Genomic DNA, 24,279 nt, shown 5'->3' on the forward strand with positions numbered 1-24,279 from the left:
AAGAAAAGCAGCTATTTTTAAATATATCCATCCATCCTTCCATTTTCTGTTCACTTTTGTCCCCGATGGGGTCGGGAGGGTTGCTGGTGTCTATCTCCAGCTACGTTCTGTTTTAAATCTAACTTTTTATTATATCATTTCAAAGTGGTCTATTTGGTCTGGAATGATCTTACATCAATTTCAGAAGTTGATAGAGGTCCCTATTTTATTAACACCATCTTCATTACAAAGTAGATTTTTTCGTAGTTTTATGGTATCATTTTTTTTTAAAACAGACAGGGATGCCATTAAAGGCAAATGTTGCAGACAGTTTGGTTAGCAATTTTTTTTTCTTTCTCATGTTTGTAATGTTTTGTTTTGCATTTTTGCTTGTTTTGGTGAGGCTAAAGTGGAGAATTCAATGTTAAACATAATTTATATTATATCTATTACCTCTAAATGTTAACCTTCATAAGCAGCTGTTGCTGTGCAGCAAGACTCTGGATCTGATTCTTGGTCTGGGGTCTTTCTGAATGGAGTTTGCATGTTCTCCCTGTGCAGATGTGGGTTCTCTCTGGGTACTACAGTCTTAAAGCCTGACTACCAGATCAATTGGTTTCTCTAATTGTCCTTAGTTATAAAGTGTGTGTGCATGGTTGTTTGTCTTGTGTATTTCTGTTGCTCTATAATGGGCTGATGACCTGTTCAGGGTGAACCTCGCTTCTCTCCCAATGACCGCTGGAAATGCAAAAATGTATAGCTAAAAATTGTCATCAATTTGATTCACATTTGACGGCCACAGTGCCATCAAATGTGAATCAAACCAAAACCCTGCTTCTCTTGTGTTATTCCCTGTGTACATGACAGCAAAAATGCAACTCTGAACCGTTACATAACTCAATTTCCATTGTGTACTTATGGTCACATCAAAATAAAGAGTGATATGCAGAAGTGGTCAGCCTGAGGAAGCAGAGTGCAGTGGAAGGAATGTAGATGAGGTTTAGCAAAAGGCAGATGGCTCTCTCAGGCAAATACTTGACTGTCTGAACTTAACTGGTCAAAGGTCAGGTGGAAGTCTCAGCGCAGACTTCTTCAGATGGTTTGAATTGTTGTCTGTAATGAATGAGAGGTAGCTCAAGGGCCCTAAAAGCTTCAAGGGCCAATCTGTAGGGATATTTTATGTTGCAGTAATTGTGCCACCCCTGTGAAATCCATATGTCAACCAAAGATGCTTTTTTCTGAGATTAAAAAGGCAAAATATACAATAAATAATAATGTTAACCCAATAAATTGTAATGTTAATCCAGAAAATACTTTGCTGCCAAGTTATCTTTTAAACAGCTATGATGAATTAGTAGCTGGAGGTAAAAGATTGTGCTTTCTTCTCATAAGAATGATGGGATTCTTTTTACTTGGAAAGCAAAACTAGGAAAGAAACAATACAGTGCGCTTTTCTGTATTTTCTACCTTCAACCATACGTAAATGCTATATATTAAAACACTTTAAAATCATGCAGTTACTGCTAGTTGATTACCGTTTTACTGTAACGTCATAACGACAGAAGTAGTTCTCCAGATGACCTGAAAGTCCTGAATTTAAGGGTTTTCTAAGAAGAAATTATTATTTTTTTTTTATTATGTGTCCATACTATTTGTTCATCCAATAGCTTCTTTCAATTTAATGATTGAGACTTAAGGAAAGCTGCTCTTGAAGTTTTAAGATCTTTCAGGTGCACTTTGTGTTTGCTTACGGATATATTTATAGTCAGCTGAGTTATGAGGTTACTCCAGTAGTCTCATTCATCCAGTGTCTTTCACCTCTTTTTGGTTAAGGTGGAAAGAAAACAAACATACCAAAGAGGGACATCCCCTAGTTCAGTCTTGGGAATTCCTATGACATAAGGGTTATTTAATCTCTCCAGCATGCTCTTTGTTTGTCTTAGGGTCTTCTTTAAGTGGGGCATGCATGGAAAGCTTTATACCGTATCTTTAAGGGTCCCAGGATACTTGAATACGTCATCTCTTCTACTGGAAACAAAGGCTGAATGATAGAGTTCCAGCAAAGGTGGAGGATTAAAAATGTTAATTCTCTGAGTCATAATCTGGTACCAGAATTGCATATGGTTCCTTTCTTTGTTCATGGCTTGGCATGTCTTAGTAGGTAAAGCTCCCAGGTTGAGTAGAGAAGAGGGAAGGTGGTAGGGCAATCTTAATAAAGCAAGAATCTTCTCTGAATTGTTATGGGAAAATGAATTAATCATAAATAAAAGCATTCCAAAACTTGACCTCTTACAGCTAATCATTTTGCTCCAAAGAACAACTTTAAATGTCATTCAAACTTTTTATATTCTTAATTTCCTGACAGAATCAGGCAGGCAATTCTGCTTGTAACCTGGATTTGAGTGTCGTAGGGTAATCAAAACATTAAAGGTAACCTCAGGAAACATATTTAGGCTACTGCTGCTCTATTACTCCAACTTTGTGTGTTTTCCCACTGATTGCAGTTTCTTTCCAGAAATGTAAACATACTGGTATCTGCTTTTATAACTTTAAGAACAGATGCAAAATGTTGACACCCATGTCAGCTCTTTTCCTGTGACACCAAGGTTAAAAGGAGGCACATGCTTTCACTAAAAACTAAACTAAACACAACATAACTCAATTCATCGCCAGCTCCTCTCTTTAATTTATGACATGCGAAGACAAGACGCATGGCAGGAGTCAGTGTCAAAGTGTCTGCATGCCTTTGTCCTCCGTGTCTGTGGTGAGCAGATGGTGGGAGTGGGCACACATGCCTGGACAGAGAGGCCTTTTTGAAGCCCTACAAACCCCACCACCTCCTGCCGCTGTTGCTGCTCCATAAAAGGCCACATGTCACCCTGACCCCGCTGGAATCCGCTCTGATTGGGGGAAAACTCTTGCAGTGACCCAGCAGGAACAATGCTAGTGGTCAGTAAAACAGAGGGAGGGATGGAAGGAGAGAGGAGGAGGAAGAAATTCCATACACCTCCTCCCCGCCTTCCTATTTCTGTCCCTCCCTCCATACAAACCCAGAAGTCGAGTGGCGTCACAACACGGCAAGAACAAATGGGGGGCTTATTTTTCCATCTGGGGGATGAAAGGAGTTGTGGATGGAAGAAAAAACTATCCCAGCTTCAAAAACTTTAGATCTCTCCTGCGAGTGGAGTTCAGGCTGGTTTTTAAAAGGCAGTGCTGAATAAGAAGGAGGACATTCCAGGCAAAAAGGAAGAATTAATTCCCAGTGGGTGGTAGCAGAAAGAGCAACAGGAAGGTGAGAGACCCTGGACGTTTTGACATAACCGGCCAATAACGGAATAACTTCTGGGGCTGTCACCATCATGACTGCATCTCTTGGTATGTACACGCCCACATGAGTGGCAAAAATCTTAAAAGTTTATTGGGCTGCCTGTTAAAGCTATGATTTCTCAGTGAAATTGGTATTTTCAGACATGTATCTGCTTATTGTATTTATTTATTTGAGCTGTACTGTTTGTCCTTGAGAAACTGCATGGAGAAGTAGGTACACAAGCCTCTGGCATTTTCAAACAGCTGTAATTTTTCACCTTTTCCTAGCATTTTACAATATTTTTAAGAACTTGTTTTTTGCATCTGTTCTGTGCACATAAAAAAAACCCCACTTACCTCAGTCTGCATTCTCCTGGATAGCACCGTCTGCATTCTGTCTGGCATCTCATATTTGCTGGTAGGATGAGGTGGTTTGTTCCACTGATCTCATCCTGTTAAGGGCTTATTTTGGCCTCCATCGAGTGCTGATGTATTAGTGGTTAACAAAGAGGGGCCATTTCCCCCCTTTTTTATTTCTGCTCTACTGACCTTGATTGCTTTGAAAAAGCCTTTCTTGTTTTCTTTGGGGTGCTTACTGTGGTGAAGGCTACCGACAGAGATGTCACAACCAATCAAAGGCACAATGTTGTCATGCAGATATTCATAGTTTAGCTGTTCTTACAGAAGAAGAAGTAAAAACACATCTTGCTTTAATTTTGGATTTAATGTTACTTTTAAATAGTTAAAGCCATTTATAGTGAGGAATCCAGGCCAATAGAAATGTATTTTCCTGATGAATCAGTGCAATCAATGCCCAATATTCCAAGTTGGTTATTTTTATATGGTGAATGTTTTTCTCAGCTGCAATTTTGAGACCTGGAATCAGGTTTTCATTTTCTTCAGGCATGGGCATCTATGGCCTCACTAGCTAAAGTGATCCAGCTGAAGCAGCTTCTTTCTCCTTTTGAGCCTCTATACATCTGGTGATGGAGAGATTTCAGGTGACTCGGGTAGCTTACAGACCTATTTTGCTTGTTCTTGTTACTAGTATTTTATATGTAATGCTGCAGGTTGCTTCAACATTTGAAGCAACCTGCAGCATTACATATAAAGCAAATTATTGCTTTCAATTTTATGGAAAACAAAATTAGACCATGAAAAGAATTTTTATTTCCAGATTTTCTTCTGCATTTTGTTATCTAAATGTTGTGTTCTTCTTTGAGTCTTTCCTTCTATTTTCCTTTATTCTGTCCTCCCTTCTTCAATTGTTCCTTATACCCTCAATACCTTTGCTTTCATCATTCTGTCCTTTGCGCCTTTCTTCAGTGTCTCATCTCCCTTCATTTCTTTAATTTACTCTCTGGTAACATTTGTTCCTTCCTTCCTTCCTTTTTTTCTTCCTTCTTTCCTTTTTTCCGTCCTTCCTTACATTCTTCTTTCTAACAGAAGAAAATCCTGGATTATAGATGCTGTTCATCTTGAGTCTTCAGTCTTAAAAATTGCAATGACAACTCAGATCAACTTCTTAATGGAGAAAATCCACAAATCAAAGCTTTCAAAAGCAGGTAAGCTTGAAGTGTTGCTGATAAATAAAAGGGTCTCTCACAGGTGGTTCAGCATGTGGTCAAAGTTAGAGCAGAGACAGAGCAGCTGCTTAATCTCTGTGAGATCACGCACAGCATTGGTCTTGGCACATTTAATGGCTTAATGGGTGAAGACCTTAAGGCAGACTGAGGGAACTGAACTGGAGGAAGAAGGGGATCCTTCAGACGTATATGGGGAGAATTTCCAGAGAAAGAGGATCTGGGAAATGTACTTCCTGTGTTTGGTTGAACGATATGGACAACAGCAGAATCAAATGTATTACAATTGTAAGATAACTGTAAATAACTGTATCACTGTGACGTCTTTGTGTTGTTGAGTCTTAAGAGCGCTAGAGAAATTATTATGTTCTCTTTCTAGAGAAGATAATACATTTTTTTCTTGTCTTAAGCTGCTTCTCCTGTTTATACCACTCTGATAAGTCAATATTTTCTTCCTGGAGCCGCATAAAACAACACGCTATTGAATGACTGGAATTCCTGAATAAATCAGGAATGTGTAGGAGAGTTGTGAAAATTCAACACTGTGGTCTGTTGTTAAACAACAAATCATGAACTACAAGCAGATGCTTTTTCAGGACAGACTATTCAAAACCAGGAGATAAATTGATATTTGGTTCTTAACTTACCAACTTACTCCTCTCTCTAAACGCAGTTTCCTTTATGTCTTCATTATGTTGAATGTATTATGCAACTTTATTTTCAGTGTTGCTTTTGTTTGCTCCCTCTTTTAGTGGATAAACCTCCCATTTTGTACATCACAGAGCTTATAGCTGACATTAAATAGACACCAGTATAACCACCTTGTCCTTCTAAAGCAGACCTCATTCAAATGGTTGAAGTGTGCCCTCAACATGCCTCCAGGTTCTGCAGGTGCTTACTACTGACTAATTCATTCTAAATCAAGCAAGGAAACAAGATAGTTGTGGCCCTTCAGGTCTGGAACTGAAGGGCCTCAGATTTTTTGTCATGGACATTTTATTACTTCTAAGCAGCTTTTGCAGCTTTTTCTTTTTTTGCTAAGATCAGGAGTTTAGATATTGTATAAGTGTGTTTGGGAAGCAGTAGCTGATTTCCTCCTCTTTTGTTTTGATTCTCTTCTTTAAACATTCACTTTTTTTAATGTGACAGATATAAACAGCTGTAAGATGGTCATGCGGGCTCAGTTTTAGCTTCAGTGCAAGTGCAAGTGCTTGTACACATTCCTGTGGTCTGTGGGCTGTTTGCCCAGCATAGCTGCTCATGTATTATTGGCTTATTGTGTGCCATTATTTAATTCTCTTCTTTTTGTTCAACAAGATCAGGTGTGGATCAGATGTGAAGATCCCCAGATAACCTTCTCTTTTGATAAATAGTAACTATCTTCATGGCGAGCATGAAGGTATGCCCCTTTTGTAGTCAGAGCCATGGTACCATCACTCTGCGATGCAGAAAGTATGTGCATGTGTTGTGGGCTGGGGCTGTTGCTGGTGGTGGTTGGCAGACGAGCCCACATGGGTCAGTGCCATCTGGAAAAGGTTTTTCATAAGTTGACCGTAAACTGAAGAGAGGCTTTGTGCTCACTCAGAGCGAAGAGAAATCTGTGCAGTTTCGATACTGGGGTTCTTGTTGTGGATGTGAAACGGTCTTAATTCTGGACACTGCAATGCATTTACTGTGAAGTTAAAATAACTAAATCAGATGATTTGGAAGAAATAGAACTTTTGCACATTTTCATCTTACTCCATTTAAAAAAAGTAAATGTAGAATGGTTTACAAAAGTTTTCATTCAGTGAGAAACTTGTATTATACTTTATGTGATCAACCAACACAAAGCATTGCGTAATTGTCAAGTGGACTAAAAACAATGTGAGGCTTTTTAACAATAAAGACTAAAAAGTTTGGGCTCCATATGTATTCAAACCCCCAAAACTGCTGCGGACATGTGTCTACCAGTCTTCTTTTAAAAACATCTTTAGATCGATCAGATTGGAGAGTGTCTGTGAGCATCAAATCTTAAGCCGTTCTACAGATTACCCAATTCATTTAGAAAAAGAAAATAATACATGGTCTATGCTGCAAGATGGCACCAACACCTTGTCTTATGAGTTATTTGCTCATCACTGAGGCAGCAGGTTTGGTAGATATGTCATCTGGCAAGGTAAACAGCAGATGTGACAAACACCAGTGAGGAAAATGATCCATGGGAACTCAGAGAAAAGAAGAAGCTCAGCTGCTTTCCAGGAGCAACCCCAAGGGAGAGAAAAGTGACATAGACTGTGGGAATGTTTGAGGACTTGTGAGGCTCTCCTCCCCTTTGGTTTAATATGTTTCCTACGAGCATCAACAGCAACAAGTTTCCAAGCTGCATGTAAGCCCTATGCCATGTGATGTATCTGGGGATTTATATAAAATCCAGTCTTTATTTTAATTTACATTATTCTAATGAATAATAAAAGACTAATTACCCATTAATTAAATAATTCAGGTATTCATTAATTTGTTAAGATATCTTTTTTATTTCACTTAAACTAGATCATCAATTTGAAGGCATAGTTGAGTTGCAATTTGTGGTTAGATCTTTTACAAATAGAAAAATCAAATACAAAATGTAACTACGGTAAATGTAGTTTCAAAAAATCCCCCCAAAAGCAATGAACTGCTAAAACAGACAGTTTATGCAAATAACCTCAAAATGCTTCACTTGAATGAAACGTCTGATTTGCCGTCATATCACACTGTTCTGCTGAAGGACTGGAGTTTGACAACCAAAGGATCCTAACACTAAAATCTGAAGCACAAAGTGTTTGAATCTACTTTATACAATTGCTTTTCATGTGTGCATGCGATGTTTATACTGACTAAGTATACAAGAGCATTATTTGTTTTACATTATGTGCATTCAGTGTTAGTGTTATGAAATCCCCTCGAAATGATGTTGCCTGATCAGTTAACACAGCTGGCAGCGAGCTAACTCCTGCACTGCAGTAGAGACACAGAAGTCGGGAGGAAGGAGGAGGTGAAGTGAGGAGGCTCAGCAGGCCAAACAACGAGCCCTTTATAATGAATGACTGTTTTCCCCGTGACTCATGGTGCTTCACAATCCTGTTCTTTAGCTTGAGGAGGCTCGTCTGTGTGTTTGCAGAATGACACAATCAGGACTTCATGTTTGCATGTATGTCCTGACAGCCGCACACCAGTTCAGCTTCTGCTTCGCACAAAAGCACATCTTGCATTGCAGGATCTGCTGAATTCAACGGCAGTTCTGAAAAATGAAGCTATTCATTGCTGCTTATATCCCTTATAGAATAATCCTTAAGTACAAGAAGTTTGTACTGTAAAACATGACAAATGTGTTTCTATTCTCTCCAGCTATAATCTAAAAGTAAACTAGGTTTTTGTTTTGATGTCTAAAGTATTAAATTGATTCTGCTTTCTCTTTGTCCTTTGCTCAGAACCCAGAGGTTTCCTAGATGGCATGAACCACTCTGGTGGTTCCACAGACGGAGATCTGTTCCGATCGGACGTGCCCGTCACACAGAGGATCTTTGACTCCATGAGCTCAGTGTCAACTAGCAGCCCCCTCCAACATACAGACAGGTGAAGGTCTTCAAAATAAAAAGACGTTTCTGAGTCATAAAGTTAATATTTATTTTGGGATTTATCCAGAAAGGAGATGCAGATCGATAAGGGTTGGAAAATAGTAAATAATCCAGAATGCGGTGATCCATATACTCTGTTGCAGCGTTCACATGCACCAAGGGCTAGAATTTAAAACAGGAATAGTCACATTTTGACAGTAGCCTCTCGCAACAATGGGGATCTTATGGTGCTTAGATGCACCTGCCTAATTAGATTGAAAAAAAAAAAAAACACTTAGTAAATGAAGTATAAGAGGGAAAAACTAAAATACACGTAAGGTTGACAAAGAGAGACATAGCCAGTTTTAAGGACTGTTTATAAATGTAACATTTTAGTCTTTGTTAAATAGTTTATTTAGCAACTTGTTTTTATTTAATACTGCACAATAATGACTGTCATTGCATTATCTACTAAAACACTTTCCTCTCTCTTCGCTGTGTCGTTTTGATGTTCTCACCACTCTCTGTGCGCTTCAATATCTAAGTCAATAAAATTTACATCAAGCGTGGGCCTAGAGTTCAGACAAAGTTCATTTGACTGAGCAAATATGTTACCGGCATGCACAGATACAATCCATGACATGATGTAAATGCATTTGAAACATAATAGCTTACCACATATTTTGTCCAAGCATTCCATTGCAATTGGAGTTCAGCACACTCTGATGCAGCGATGACCTTTATTCTTTGATATCTTTCATATTGATATTGATTGTTCCTCTCTCATGCCTCAAAGTAGAATCCAGCTCAAACAAAAGACGTATTCTTATAGCTACTTCAACTTTTATTGAAATGAAAAAATGTATATATAAGTGTTATTACCCCTACATTGCAAAATAAAACCATGACTTATGGTTATAAACAGGCTTCACCATCCCTAGACCAGCAGTAGTCCAGGTTGTTGACACAGAGCTCGTTGGCCCCGTTGATTCATGCAGCTGATTATGATCTGCAGCTTCAATGAAAATTCTAAATCATCAGGTTGTTTTCAGATGTGTCTGTGAACCTTTGGCCTCTGCTGCTTCACATGCCTTACCTGAGACAAAGTGGTTGTTTCCATGTATAGGTCATTCAACTCAAACGGATTTGACACGATACTTTTTTACTGTGCACAGTCATAAGAGAAGGCTTAAAATGTAAAATAAAGTCCTGACATTAAAAACAGCTTAAATATTATTTGAATCTTTACTGGCAATACAGACTATAGCTATAACACTTCTGCATGCATTGATTATTTGTATGTGTTTTAAATTCATATCACGTAAAGCCTGAATATTTGTGTCGGAGAATTGCACCCACAACCCAGCTCAGTTTGTTTTTTTCTACAGCCCTCATAAACAGAGAATCTGTGTCAAGGGTCTCTCCAATTCTAGATATCTTCTTAAATTATTATGTGAAAAAATATTTTGAATATTCGGACATGTTGTATCTTTATCTTTACTTGTAGCTCCACTCCGCCTCCTGTGTGGCACAACCGGACACCAAACTCCTTGAACTCGCCGTATCCTCCCCAATCTACACCCCCGCTACTTCTCAGCTCTCCTAATGCTCACAGTTCCCCGCGGGGCGATCAGAGGGGATGGGGAGGGAGCTCAGGGGACCGCAGTGGAACCGATAGCACAGACTTGTCCTCGTTGTTGTTATTGGGAAACGGCGGCCTGGAGCACAGCCTGCTGGAAGCCGTGGAGGGACTCGGGAATCTGAATCTTGCAGGAGATGCAGGGATTGCTCCCCTACTGCCGGAGAAGAGAAGAACAGGTGAGGTGGGAGAGCTGGGCTCACAATCCCCCTCTCTGAGCGGGTTCTCCAGCCCGCGCAGCGGCAGCAGCCTCAGTATCCCTCTGTCGTCGTCCCTGACCTCAGATCCGTTCAGAGGACTCAGTGGGGCCTCGTCACCCGGAGCAGGTACTATTAAGTCTTATTTGGTCTCAATTCAGCATCACGTTTGATTTGTTTTCTTCGGATCCGTGTTTATTAAACCCAAATTATATTAAAACTCTACTTAAGGTCCTGTATTTATGTTCTCCAAAAATATCATGCTGTGTACTTGTAGGTAAAACTTTTAGCAGCATAAGTTTTCCAATAAAGTATGTAAGGTGAACAAAGCACAATAAGTTAAGGGAAGAGGGAATCCTGGCACTTCTTTTCTTGTCTTTTACTTGTCTAAGAGATAAATCATCCATCTTTATCCCCTAGTTTTGCTGACTTGTTTAATCCCTTAAATCTTACCTAAAAAAAAATTCTGGTTTTGTTGACTTTATCTGACTGTAATCTCCAGCTTTCACTGGAGCAGTTCACAGCCGAGTGTGAAGGGGCTGGGATTAGGCTCAGTGCCTCCAAATCCGATACCACGGTCTTTAGCCAGATGTAGAGGTATTTTCAGTATCTTGGTATATTGTTCACGAATAAGGGAAAAATGGAAAGGGGGATCAATTGTTGGATTGGTGCAGCATTTGCAGTGATGCAAGCTCTGCACCAATCTGTTGTGGTGAAGAGAGAGCTGAGCAGAAAGGCGAGAGGCTCTTCTTTTACTGGTCGATTTAAGTCCCTACCTTCGTCTGTGGTCACAAACTTTGGGTAGTGACTGAAAGAAGGAGATCGCAGACACACGTGACTGAATGAGATTCCTCTCTAGGGTGTTTGGGCTATTGATTATTTGGTATTGGTTGTTGATTATTTAGAAGACAAGTATTTTGGCAGCTGTTTAAAATGTAATCTGAAAAATGCCAAGCACCTGGGTGTTGGCTTGGTCTTGATTTGGACTCTTTTTAATCAGTAAAAATGCATATTAATTAAAACAAAAAATTCTATAAATGAGTTGTAAAACTGCAGACAAATGAGGCAAAATAGCTTTATAAGAAATTCTTGTATCTATTTAATAATAAATTGCTTTTTTGAAAAGTGCCAAATTTAATTTGATTTTATTCAGAGTGGGACACAAATATACAGAAACATCCAGAAACCATGGTCTTCTTACAATGGAGATGAAATGATTTTATCTTTAGTGGTCAAAGGACTAGAAAACCCACAACTTCATTATTATTAGTTTTTTAAGAAGAATGTCCCAAATAAAAACGTTTGGTGCAGTTCCTCATATAAAAGACAGTGAAACTTAAAGTCAAGTGAAATAAAATTAAAAAGAAGAATAAAGTCTGCCCAGATAGAGCATAAAATATATTTTCTGTAAATTTCTAAAGGGTGTCATTGACAATGAATGCCATCAGTTTAACATGTTTGATCATTTGTGTTAAACTGAAAATGATCCCAATTCACCACCTGTCCAGACTTTGAGAATCTGTCTGATCTTTCCTCCTCATTTTACCCATCATCACCATCCTGAAACTTAATGCCAAGCTCTGATTTGTGCCCCACAGATTCTGGCAATAAGCATGACACTGTGAAGTTTGTTCAGGACACGTCCAAGTTCTGGTACAAGCCCGACATTTCCAGAGACCAAGGTAAATATTGGCCTTGGAGCAGAAAACTAGGCGGCCTCCAGTGAGCGTATAATACACCTCTGTGTAAAGTTTTTTTTTTTTTCTTCCTCTTTCAGTATGAATGTAATTTTAACTTTAGCCTTTCATTGCTTCCTCCCCATGTTGACCTTCTGATTAGCCATCGCAGTGCTGAAGGACAAAGAGCCCGGTTCGTTCATCGTCAGAGACAGCCATTCATTTCGCGGGGCGTATGGACTGGCCATGAAGGTGGCCACGCCTCCTCCCTCTGTGGTACACCACAGTAAAAAAGGTGATTGGATTACCTTAGATTAGAATGCATGGTTTTGTAATTTTATAGTGGACCTTGGATGTGAAAAATCATAATACGGAACCATTTAAAATCTTTTTTTCACTTTTAAAATGATTCATGTCCTTGTATGACTAACATCTGTTCAGGGGAAAATATATGTTTAAATAATGCTGCTGCATTATCAACACCTTACCTAGCACTTTGTTGAAGTAGCTTTTGGTTAAATTTTAACATTAACAGTTTGTGATCCTGACTTGTCGACATTTACCCACTTTCAATTTGAAACTCCATCAGATTTGGAGTAAATCTCTTTTTTAAATGGTGCAGAAGATTTTCTGTAAGGTCTAGTTCTGGACTCTAGCTTCGATTTTCTTCTAGTTAATTTTATTCTATAACTTTTAGAACTTAAATCCATCTTTCTCTTGAGCTTGTTTGACAACAGCTTCTAGTTTTGGAATAAAACTTGTTCATATTTGAAGCTGTCTGCAATTTCATCCTTCTTGACAAAAAGAAAAACAACAAAAATACTGTTGTAAATATTTACTAATGGAAATCCACAGCATGATGCTGCCTCCTCCATGTTTGAGTGTGGCTAGGGTGATCTTTTGTGGTTTGTACAACAAGGTACCAGTAGAAATTGTGACCCAAACATTAAAGTTTGTCTTCATCAGAATATGACACATCTTTCTACTCAGTTTTTATTGAACATTTAAAAACTATCTGCCCCATTACTCCAGAAATGTGGCAAATAAAGAAAACTCATCCCGGAAATTCCAGCAGCTCCCACTTTTCATAGCTTCTTAGTGTAATGAGAATCTTTATTTTAAGCATTGAAAAAATATGTTCTAAGATTTCAAAGTTAATAGAACAGTTTTACTTGTAAATGTAGTTTTCTTTTTCTTCTTAAATTCTTTGTTTTTGTTTTCAGTGGGAGATCTGTCCAGCGAGCTAGTGAGGCACTTCCTGATTGAGTGTACACCTAAAGGAGTTCGTCTTAAAGGCTGCCCCAATGAGCCGTACTTTGGTGAAAATAATTTTCCAAGATTTTCTTTTTCACTATATACTTGATTAAATAAAAAAAAAAAAAATAGCTATAGATAAAACCCAATGTTTTGAAATGGTTTTCTACCCCCCTCTACTGGTGGTAAAGACAAATTGCAGCTGTCCTCATGTGTTTTAATAGCATTGAATTTTTCACTCCTGTGACAGGAAGCCTCACAGCTCTGGTGTGTCAGCACTCCATCACCCCTCTGGCTCTGCCCTGTAAACTCATCCTACCTGATAGAGGTAAACAGTCACAATTTACCCTGAAGGGAGAGCTGAGAGTTTACCTTCTCTGTCTCAGTCAAAAACTTAGATTACATTTTAGTCTGTTTTGTTGTTGTAGAGTGCTTCCGTATTTTATTGTTATTTTTGAATTTAACAATAACTTCTTTGCTCTACTTTTAATTTAACACATTTTAACAAACATACTAAAGATTTGTTTGCTGACAGAAACCAGAAATAATTGTAGTAATTCTATCACACATTAAACATGTTAGATTTCCTGCCAGACAGGAAAATTTCCTAAAACACTTTTCAGAATAAAATGTATCAGTTTCCATGATGTTTATTTTATTTCTTATTGACCTTTATGCTTTATTGTGACTCATGTCTGACATCATTGCTGTTTATGTCCAATAGATCCTTTAGAGGAGCTGAACGACGCATCGACACAGACAACAACAAACTCAGCAGCTGAACTTCTCAAACAGGGTGCAGGTAAAACATTTACCGATAATAAAATAGTATTTTAAAGTAACAGACATCTGTGCCTATTTTTGGTGAAATACTCATTCAATGTGTTTTCGGGCGTTAGCGTGTAACGTGTGGTTCCTGGGTTCTGTGGAGCTGGAGTCTCTGACGGGTCAGCAAGCGGTCCAGAAGGCAACTACACTGACACTCTCCATGGACCCTCCACCTCCCTCCACCGTGGTCCACTTCAAAGTGTCGGCTCAGGGAATAACGCTCACAGACAACCAGAGGAAGTGAGCATTTGATTGGCAACATTTTGACAATAGAATTGTCACAGTTAGGAATAAGTAAATAGCTTGGTTGCTGAAAGGTTTTGCCATGTTTTGTCCCAAAGTTAACTATTTCTCGATTTTATTTGGTGATTTACAACTTTTATTTGAATCTTTCAGTGGTCTTCAATAAGACAACTGAAAGAATATTGAATATTCATTCAATATTTATTCACACATATTCATGTTGAATGGCACACAATTGTAAATATGGGTAAAAATCAGAGCAACACTTAAAAATACTAAACTGTCATGGTTGGAAATGATAATTCTGAATGGTTTATTTATTAATTAATTATTTTTTGCTGAGTAAGACTACAATATTTAAAATATATATAGTATAATATAATATGGCACACTTTACAGTGTTATATGTGTTATGCAATAACATATTGAGCTATTTTGTTGTTGTTTTTTGACAGTTGTACTTAATTTTCATAGTTTTGGGTTTTCATAAAGGATGCACAGAAACTCAGATCAAGGGAACTGCAAAAGAAATCTGATGTGTTGCTGTGTTTGACTCTGTAGGCTGTTCTTCAGGAGACACTACACTGTGAACACAGTTATCTTCTGTTCTCTGGACCCGCAGGGAAGGAAGTGAGTAATTTCACCAGTCTGACAGCAGCCATGACCTCCAAATGATATGTAAAATCTGCACCAGTTAGTAAAGTTAATAACAGTCACTCATAATTAATAAATAGCTGCAAATCAATTCAGTGATTTGAAGCACACCTGGCTAAAAAAAATTCAACAAAGAAATTATTTGAAGCCATCATGTTGAACATACATGTTTTTGCTCCTTTACATGCTCAATAAAGTAAGAGTTTTTAGCTATTGTCAGAAACAGTTGATAGCATTTGTTACCTCAAAGTTTGCCAAAAGGAGATATTATGTTCAGGTGGCAGTTATAGTCTCACATAAGATCAGGTTGGGTTAGTTATCTTTCTACCTATAATCAATCATCATTTAAAAAGTTGCATTAATTTGTCTGATATTAAAATTTGCAAAAACAGAACTTCTAAAGGGACAAATAGTTTTATTTATGGCACAGTAAGCTTGTTTGGATTTTAATGACATCCTCCTTGCTAGACTACTTGTAACAGAGCTACGCAGGCACAAATACATCATTATCCCAAAAATGATGTGGCAGCGTTTTATTCTGGTGTGAAGGAATTTTAAGGGTTCAACTCTGGCATGCAAATAATCTTATAAAAATATTTTATTACAGAAGTGATAATATAAGTGATAGAGAATAAAATAAATCCTTGCTCATAAAAAGCATTTCCCTCCCTCAACATTTACCATAAATTAGATTGTGCTGCAATTTATTTTAACCTGACTTGGTAAAGACTTCAATTAATGTAACAATTTAGTTATTTCAATAGTACACAATGCTAGATGCTTTATTAATTTCATTGTAATCCTTCTCTATGATTCCTGATGTCAATTGTGGTTTCTGTCCTAAATAGGTGGACAAGAGACAGCGTCTCCACAGCCAAGTAAGTTTACTCTTGACAAGTCTTTGTGATGAGCATGTGCCATGTTGTTTTTAGCCTTCATGCAGAATTTTCTTATTTCTCATTTTTGAGCTTGATGTACTTTAGCCACTCTTAAATGATTTTAATGTATTATGCCAGGAAAAGCAATAATTCAAATGAAAGCAAAGATTCATTTTCAGTAGCCAAAGGTTTCTTAAACAGCATGATTCAATCCCAGTATTTGACACCAGTGCTTTACAATTAAGGCAGACATTTAGAAATAAGATTCTTAATGTGATTTAACACACTAATTCTTTTGAATTATTATTCAAAGAAATCGTTTTCAAACTACTTTTTGGTACTTTATCCAAGTTGTAGATTTACCTAAATGTTAAATCCTTTTAGACAGCTGTAGTTGTCATCAGATCTCCAATAAAGAAAATGTTAGCATGAAATTCATGTATAAAACAAGAAACTAATATAAATATGACTCGAATGTGGTGCCACGTAGCTCAGTTGTATATTCCTGTGCAAATTGTTTCAGAGTAGTTAGTTTTTCTATGTCATCAGGCAGGTAGACGAGTATTTTTTTTTGTTTTAAATTTTGCAAACATTGCAGGCTTATTTATATTATACTGCACAATGCTGAAAAAAACAAAGCAAACAAAAAAAACAACAACATATTTTAAGTTAATAATTTGTTTTCCTCCTTCCAGGATTTTTGGATTTGTTGCCAGAAAATCTCAAAGTGAGACTGAAAATGTTTGCCATCTGTTTGCTGAGCATGACCCTGAGCAGCCGGCAAGTGCCATCGTTAACTTTGTCTCAAAAGTCATGATTGGATCTCACAAAAAGTGATGGGACAAAGAGATGATCTGCTGCATAAAGAGAATTTGGGACAAGGATCAAATCCTTGTTGTTGAGTCATTTCACAATTATGGCTAAGTTGAAAAGCCAAAACAACTTTTATCCCCGAGACTCCACGCTGGATTTTGTTGGTTCTTTCTGCAAAATGATTTGCGCCTGCACTGCAGATTGCTTCCAGAGGAGGGAGCCAAGACTCTGATATCATTGTTCTTATGTTGTTGGATGGACTCTTTGCAAAGTAAAGTGTTGACGTGCCTTTCAGCTTTGAAAAAAACACTGAATATAAAAGTATAGGCAAGATTCTCCAGACTTTTAAACTATTATAATTTAAAGGAATAAAATTATATTTCTTAAAACTAACTTACTAAAATTATATTAGTTTTTACATTAATGGCATAATATAAGTGGGTGTAGTCATTTTTGCCTCATCAGATCCTTGGTTTTACATTTTCTGCCGTATTGTGTATTTTTTCTACAATTTCTTGAATAATCTTTGGTTTCCTCAAAAGATTTGTCATTCCTAGCTACACATATTTTTGTTAATGGTTGTTGTGTCCAAAACATATTTTCCCAGGCGTATGAAACTGCCACTCAGGAAAAACAAAGAAGATAAAACTGATCTGAGCTATCATTTATTTTAATTATATGTGAAATTAATTTTTATGTTTTAACAATAATAATAATGCTCCTTCCTATTGATACATACATATATATATATATATATATATATATATATATATATATATATATATATATATATATATATAGTTATAACATGATGGTAAAAACATGAAAATAAGTGATAGCTCCATGTTTCTTTTACCTGAGTGGCAGCTCCCCACTTCTGTCCAAATTATCAGTGAATATTTAGACAACAATGACATAAATATCTAAGATGAAAGATTTTAATCTGAATTTGAATTGCCAGGTTTCTCTGTTGAGCTTTTGTAAAATTAAAAACAACGGTCTCTTAACCAAAATTGATTTTTATTACACTGACATTAATTCTATACAGTAGTGAAAACATTAAAACATAATTTGTACCTCAGTTTGAGAGTTTTTGGCACATAAACAGATCTGCAGCTCTAACCATAGCTTTCTGGTAACCAGAGGACAATTCATTTCAATCAAAATGAATAACAACCAACATCAGAAAAGCAACGGTGTGTTTGTACTTAAGATGTTTTCTGTATTACAATAGTCATCCTTCATTAAAGATGTTTAAAAATCTTTTTGCCATGCTATTTTGTGTATTAACACATACTGTACATTAGGGTTTCATATAACGGTCACTTTTTTATTGTTCTACTATATGTTTGTACTAAATGTTCCTAATATCTAAATACAAGTTTGTTTTATTCCCTTTTCTAGTCTGATTCTCATTATTTTTCTTTAATTTATAATTGTGTTGAACTACACGTTTATCATCTGCAGCATTATATATAGCAACATAGCTGAGTAAGTGGGCTATGCAAACGGTCTTTGCAAATTTTTCCTGCCAATTCCAAACTGCTTTTGGTGGAGGCAGTGTCGTGATGTGGGACAGCATCTCTCCTCATGGAAATATAAGGCCAGTCATCAATGGCTATGACCTCAATGCAGAAAATATTGAGACTGTATTCTGCCACCAGTGACAACATTGGATCTCTACTCTTCAGTGCCAAACTCCGTCTTTCAAGTTAGCAATGCTCACCTCAACAGAATAACATTTGGCAGAAACTGTGCCTTCACAACTTGGGAGTGAAGAGGATACAATGCACTGTCAGCCATCCTCAACACAACCCCACTGAACACTTATGGTTTTAGCCTGCGTGTGTGCTTCATGCCAAAGGGACCAACACAGCCACATTGGTCGACTTATGTGACAAAAGTTGGTTGAGGAATGTTACTCCATTCCACAGAAATGTGTGACCAAGCTGATGACCAGCACTGGGAGGAGGTGCCAAGCTGCAGTGAACCCCATGATTGGGGTGGCAGAGATGTAGGGATTCATCTTGTAATTGGTAGGTTACCGGTTCGAACCCCCACTCTGATCTTCTCAGTCCTCGTGTCCTTGGCAGCATTTTCTTCTGTCTGCTTGCTCTATTCAGTGTGTGAATGTCTGTAGGAGTTATATGAGTGATATGACTGCAGTGTATAGTGCTTTGGAGTCCTTGGACTTGATAAAGCACTGTACAAGTACAGGACATTTATATGGTTTTCATGTGTGGTTCTCCTATAAACCAAGGCCGACCAATTAGTTATTCAATCCAATAAATGATGCGGAATGAGCCAGTTGGCATTAGCAGGGAATATTTGACAAGTTTATCTTAGAGTTTTATGGTTTAATGTCGTAATAAATTCAAAAGAAACATGTAAATGCGTTAAGGGCTAAAGGAGCATTCTAATTTAAACTACCAAAGAACAAAAATCAAGGAAAATCTTTATATTTGAGTCCAAAAAAGCATGGGATCTTGGAGAGGAAAATGTGGAGGAACCATAAAATATGGATATGATTTATTTTATTATTTTTTTTTTAGAAATAAAATGCATTAAAATTGCTGTTTGGTTAGTTTTGTGTGAACTCTTTTTTTTTAATAGAGTGCTGTAATTTACAATTTTACCAATAGATGGCAGTCAGAAGCCACTATTTGCATACACTGAAACAACTATAATGTATTTAACTTTTTTCTTGGTTTGTAGTTTGCAGCCACTATGGATTCATAGCAAGGACCAGTATGAGGAGAATCAGGACGAATCTGCTCATGCGTAGAGAACCACAGGCTTCCTAAGCAAAACCAGAAAGACTGTCTCCATGTTTGTGTGTGAGTGATAACGAGAATGTTCTGGAGTGCACATGACAGATGATGGGGGTTGGGAGTTTAATGCCTGATGCATCCTGCAGGTGCCTTGCGGATTGAGTGATGGGACATCTGTCCCCAAATCAGTAGATAGCAGTTCTGAATGAGGCTTTTTTTTTTTTTTTTTCCAGGATCCTGGTCTCTGCAGGGGAGCCCGGGGGATCTGGAAATGGGACAGAGATGTGGAGATGTATTGGTATCCTCCAGTCCTGCCTGGCCTTCGGGGGACAGCATGGACAAGGGGGGTGTGCAGTGATGGTGTATGCGTGTGTGCGTGTGTGTGTGCGCGAATGAGGGGTGGGGGTAGCTTTCGTTGGTGGATGACCTCACCATTACGGAAAACTTTCCCACAGCCTGAACACAAAGAAGGCCGTCAAAAGGTAAAAAGAATGAGAAAGAATAGAAATTTAACACAGTGTGTAAAAGAAGGAAGAGCAGTTAGAGGATGGGAAAGAGGTTGTTTCGGAGGGGGAGTCGTGTTGCCTTTACAGGGTTCAGAGATTCTCTGGGTTGATAGAGGCTCTGCCTTCCCCCCTCACACAGCCTGAGTCTGTCCTCAATCTGCTGAGTCACCTATCGCCATTTTCTGCCCCTCCATTTGCACTTCCTGCTGCACTTCCTGTCAGACAGCACACCAGCACCTGGTGGCAAGGTGGTTTTCACAGCCGCTGGCCAGAGCTTCTGGACAACATCACATTCCTGGCATTACTTGCTGCGAATGGTGTTTGGAAATCCAAAGGCTGGCTTCCGTTTGGGAATGCCTCCCTCACAGAGTCCCTCTCAGCCTCTGATCCCTGGTCTCCTCTCATTTTATTTGAGTTAGCTATTTAAAGCCCAAGCTAAGTACGCTGCTGGCTGTAAGGGGGGTGGGGGAGCAAACACACACACACTCCGTCTCACACGCTAAAACCACAACGACCCACAAATAATCCCACTCCTATTTTTAAGTTAGTGGGCTGAGGGGGGGATAGTGCCTGCAGGGCTGCCTGAAGAAAATTACAGATTTTCTTTTAGTTTTCATGTTATGCTTAAAATAAAAGCTGATCAGAGCAAAACTAAAGCAACATTACTAAATATTTACTTTTGGACAATTCTATAGTGAATCAATGATTTAAAAAAGAACTTCAGAGGGCCAGCTTCATTTACCAGCTAGAAGAGGAGCAGTGATGATTTAGTAAGCTTTTGACACTTAAAACAGTTGCCTATTTTTACACAGTAATTTCTGAATGTATTTGACAAAGAAGCACAGTTTGAAGGTAAGTTTATTGAAAAACGCATTTTTACTGCTCAAGCAATTTTTCTTTTTTACGAACAAGAGTAGTTTCCCAGAACTTTTTTCATTACCTTGGCTGGTTTTTAAATGAATTTCCATTCAGGGGTACAAAACAGAACCTTTTAACCAGAATACTAAAGGCATCACCAAAACAATTTATTAACAGACTCGAAACCTAATCATATAATCATCTACCCACAATGAGCCACTTTATCTATTAAGTGGGCAGTGTAATGTATTTTCCAGGCACATAGGGGCATTTATGGCACTTTTAGCATAAAATCTTTCTCAGATAATCAAATTTAACCTACTCAGTTCTGCCTAATTTGAGCCTCTTTCAGACTAAGCAGTTTCAGAGCCTCTTGTCACTTTAAATCCAAACAAGCTGCTGCTGTTCAACCCCCTCCCCTCCCAACATTTACACTGGCATTTATATCTGTGAAAATGGCAGCAGACAGATGCACAATTGTACAATGGTCCATCTTCAAAACCTCAGTGAGACCCAGAAGCAGAAAAAGTGGAGTCTCCTGCACAACCATCAAGGATCCAGGAGCAGTTTCTGAATGGTAAGTAAAAAACAAAACACTTGTCTTTTCCAGCAGACATTGTACAATGTATACAACAATAAAACCAGCTGACCAAAAGTGCTTGACCACAGGTTGGGTTGCTAGGTGAGTTGGACTGGGTTTAATATTTGGAAAGTTGTCAAAACAGCTTGTTCTCCTACCCAAAAAGACAACTTTCATATTGCCATAAAACAGAAAAATGCTTTTACTTAGGACTAGAAACAGTAGCGTTCCACATGAACAAAAACAAACATGCACAAAATAACTTTTCTATAATAGGTCTCCTTTAAGGTTTGCAATAGCACCAGGCCTTTATAAAATAAAATAAAGGTCTTATCCTTCCAAGATGTGCCATTTTGGAAGAATAACTTCACACTCATGCTGAATCAGTGTTTTTGCACCAATTAAAATCTTTGAAAGAACAACAATAGCGGGCAGTTGCGGTTCTTTTAATCTGTATTTCAGAACATAAATAATTTCAAATACTTTAACTTTGCTGGTTACATTTTGTTCTAAAAGCTGAGATGAAACTCTACTCTCTGTGTGTCCAACGTCATGGAGTTGTGAAAGTGGAAATCTGTATTTTCCTTCATAAAATGTTTCCACCAACGTTGGTGTATTTTATAAAAGTCTTTGTATGCAAACCATGTAAAACACTGTGATTTGAACCATTGGGTCTAATTGTTTTGTTGGCAAAAAAGAATAAAGAGCCTCTCTTGTGTAATTTATAGTTAACAGAAACTATGAATAGCAGAGGATTATATTAACTGGTGACAAGCAAAATGCTGAGGGGTTTCTGTATAGCAACTACATACAAGTAAGCTCCACTTTCGGTTCAGCGTCTATCCAAATTATCCTACGCACTGTTTGCTAGGGTAAATTTCCAGTTTTCTGATTTGGTTCTGGTTTCTGTAGTGGAAATGACAAAAACGAGCCTAGAAAAAAATCACCCCAAAGAAAGTTCATGCAGTTTTTCCCACCCCGTCCTTTTTGTTCTTTCAACGAGTTTCATAAAAAGCTTTTTTTTTTTTTTTTTTTTCAAACATGGTTAGTCTTGTTTCCACTAGTATCAACAAATCATGACAGTTTTATAAACTTCTTTGGGGCTGAAGGTTAATCTAGCTCCAACAAAAAGCTAAAACAACCATGCAGGGTGCAGCCTATCCCAGCTGTCATTGGAAGAGGGGTGAGGTACACACTTGGACCTGTCGCCAGTCCGTCACAGGCACAGCACACACATACACACTTCAATGGAAATCACCAATTAACTTAAAACAAATGATTCTGGTCGCAGCTGCGGGAACAAAAATAAAAAAGATCTGTTGAGGTGGAGATTTTTTTTCTTTGAAGCAACTAACTACCTGATCTTGCAGTTTACTTCATTAGCTGAAGATGCTTTACGTCAGATTATGTCCCCCAAAAGCATAAACTGAGTTTTAAGTTTACCTGTACCGGCAGGAGCTCAGTTACTCAATCTCACAAAGACCATCTTAGATTTATGTGCTGAACAAAAACAGCTAAGACAAATATGGCTCCAGTGCACAGAGGCATCAAAAACTCAGATTAAGTGAGTAAGCATGGCATGCTTTTACAGATATGTTTCACCTTTCTCTCTCTCACACACACACACAAAGACATGTTGATGCACACACCTCCACTTGTCAGTCAAGCTTTGAGGCCTACGTGAGCTCAGGCACATGCCCAAGAAAACTGCTCCTTTATTGCCTCTGCTCTGCATTGCCTCAGCTACAGCTGACTGACAACACACTGTTTCGCTCACACACAAAGGCTCTGAGTACTTGGGTATCAACGTCAGTCTTAATGAACCTGTCTCCAGGGGGCGGGGCCAGGGTAATGTCCCACACAAAGAATCCCCCACTGGGCCACAGAGCCAACCAGAGGCCAACAGATTAACTTGCATTACATCAGCATCTCCACAATACACATAATGAGGGGGGATTATGTCCGTGTGTGTGTGGATCTGTGTGTTTGTGTGGCTCTCAAGGCATTGCATCACTAATAAGATGCCCTGATTCACTTTTGCTGAATCAGTTTGCACTCAGCTGACAAAACCCCCCAACATTTATAGAGCCATACATTAGAGTGGTAACTATTATTGTGAGAAATAAAACTGTAGCATCCAGTCGTTTTAATTACTTTGGAGATTTTAGCTCATAAACTGACTTTTTTGGTTATAAAAAAAGTTAACCAATGCTTTCCACCTGCCTGACTAGGATCCAAATAAGGCATCCCTGGTAAGAAGCTGAATCATAAGCTTAGAGTAAATACCTCCTTAGTGCAACAACTTGATGTCCACAGGAAACTAATTAGAAAATCAAGTGACTTTGTGAAAGATATAAGGAAATATTTGCGTTTCTAAAATTGCATTGTTCCAAGAGCTTTTCGCCATCTCAGCACAGGCAGCAGCTAAGCTGTCTTTAAAAGTAATGATCAGTTTAACAGTCCAGCTTGTCAGGGTTAGGATTCCTCTTAGGATTCAAACACATGACCTTCTTTGGTGTTATCTTTGAGGCAAAGCCTGTCCACTCAGAGGAAGTTTACTTCAGCTGTGTGGGTGGAAAGTCTTAGTTTTGCACTAGATCTATATCTCATGACCATAAAGGAGATAAGAAACACTCCAACTGTAAATTAACATGAACATGAGTCAGCTGCTGCATTTTTCTCCCACCCAACCTGCTCTGATATGATGATGTAAAGCAGAACCAAATGTTGGGAGGACGCGGGAGGCAGGTAGGTAAAAATAATGGGTAACATTTTATTTGACAGGTTGTGAATAAGACTGTCATGACACTGTCAAAAATATGATATAACACCTGTCATGAACATGAGTAAGTCTTCATGAATATTTATGACACTCATGACACTTAATACAAATTTGACATTATTCAAAATATTCAAAATTCAAAACTTGTCATTAA

The 24,279-nt window shown here is 38.1% G+C and overlaps 1 protein-coding gene across 5 annotated transcripts in view; it reads left to right on the forward strand.

Annotated features, from left to right (window-relative positions):
• si:ch211-191a24.3 (tensin-3) overlaps window positions 1-17,385 on the forward strand; it is a 40,657-nt gene extending 23,272 nt beyond the window's left edge. For 4 of the 5 annotated variants that reach the window (XM_044128199.1, XM_044128198.1, XM_044128202.1 and 1 more), the window contains 11 exons: window positions 8,321-8,465; window positions 9,954-10,411; window positions 11,881-11,964; window positions 12,122-12,253; window positions 13,182-13,277; window positions 13,463-13,540; window positions 13,937-14,014; window positions 14,112-14,280; window positions 14,845-14,913; window positions 15,786-15,815; window positions 16,511-17,378. In XM_044128199.1, the coding sequence (XP_043984134.1) occupies window positions 8,321-8,465; window positions 9,954-10,411; window positions 11,881-11,964; window positions 12,122-12,253; window positions 13,182-13,277; window positions 13,463-13,540; window positions 13,937-14,014; window positions 14,112-14,280; window positions 14,845-14,913; window positions 15,786-15,815; window positions 16,511-16,652 (1,481 nt within the window). In that variant the 3' untranslated portion in view covers window positions 16,653-17,378. Of the gene's footprint in view, window positions 1-8,320; window positions 8,466-9,953; window positions 10,412-11,880; window positions 11,965-12,121; window positions 12,254-13,181; window positions 13,278-13,462; window positions 13,541-13,936; window positions 14,015-14,111; window positions 14,281-14,844; window positions 14,914-15,785; window positions 15,816-16,510 lie in introns of all 5 variants that reach the window. The other variant, XM_044128197.1, reaches the window with a different exon arrangement.
• The last annotated feature ends 6,894 nt before the right edge of the window (window positions 17,386-24,279 follow it).

This window comes from Gambusia affinis, linkage group LG10, assembly GCF_019740435.1.
Source record: "Gambusia affinis linkage group LG10, SWU_Gaff_1.0, whole genome shotgun sequence".
Taxonomy (NCBI): domain Eukaryota; kingdom Metazoa; phylum Chordata; class Actinopteri; order Cyprinodontiformes; family Poeciliidae; genus Gambusia; species Gambusia affinis.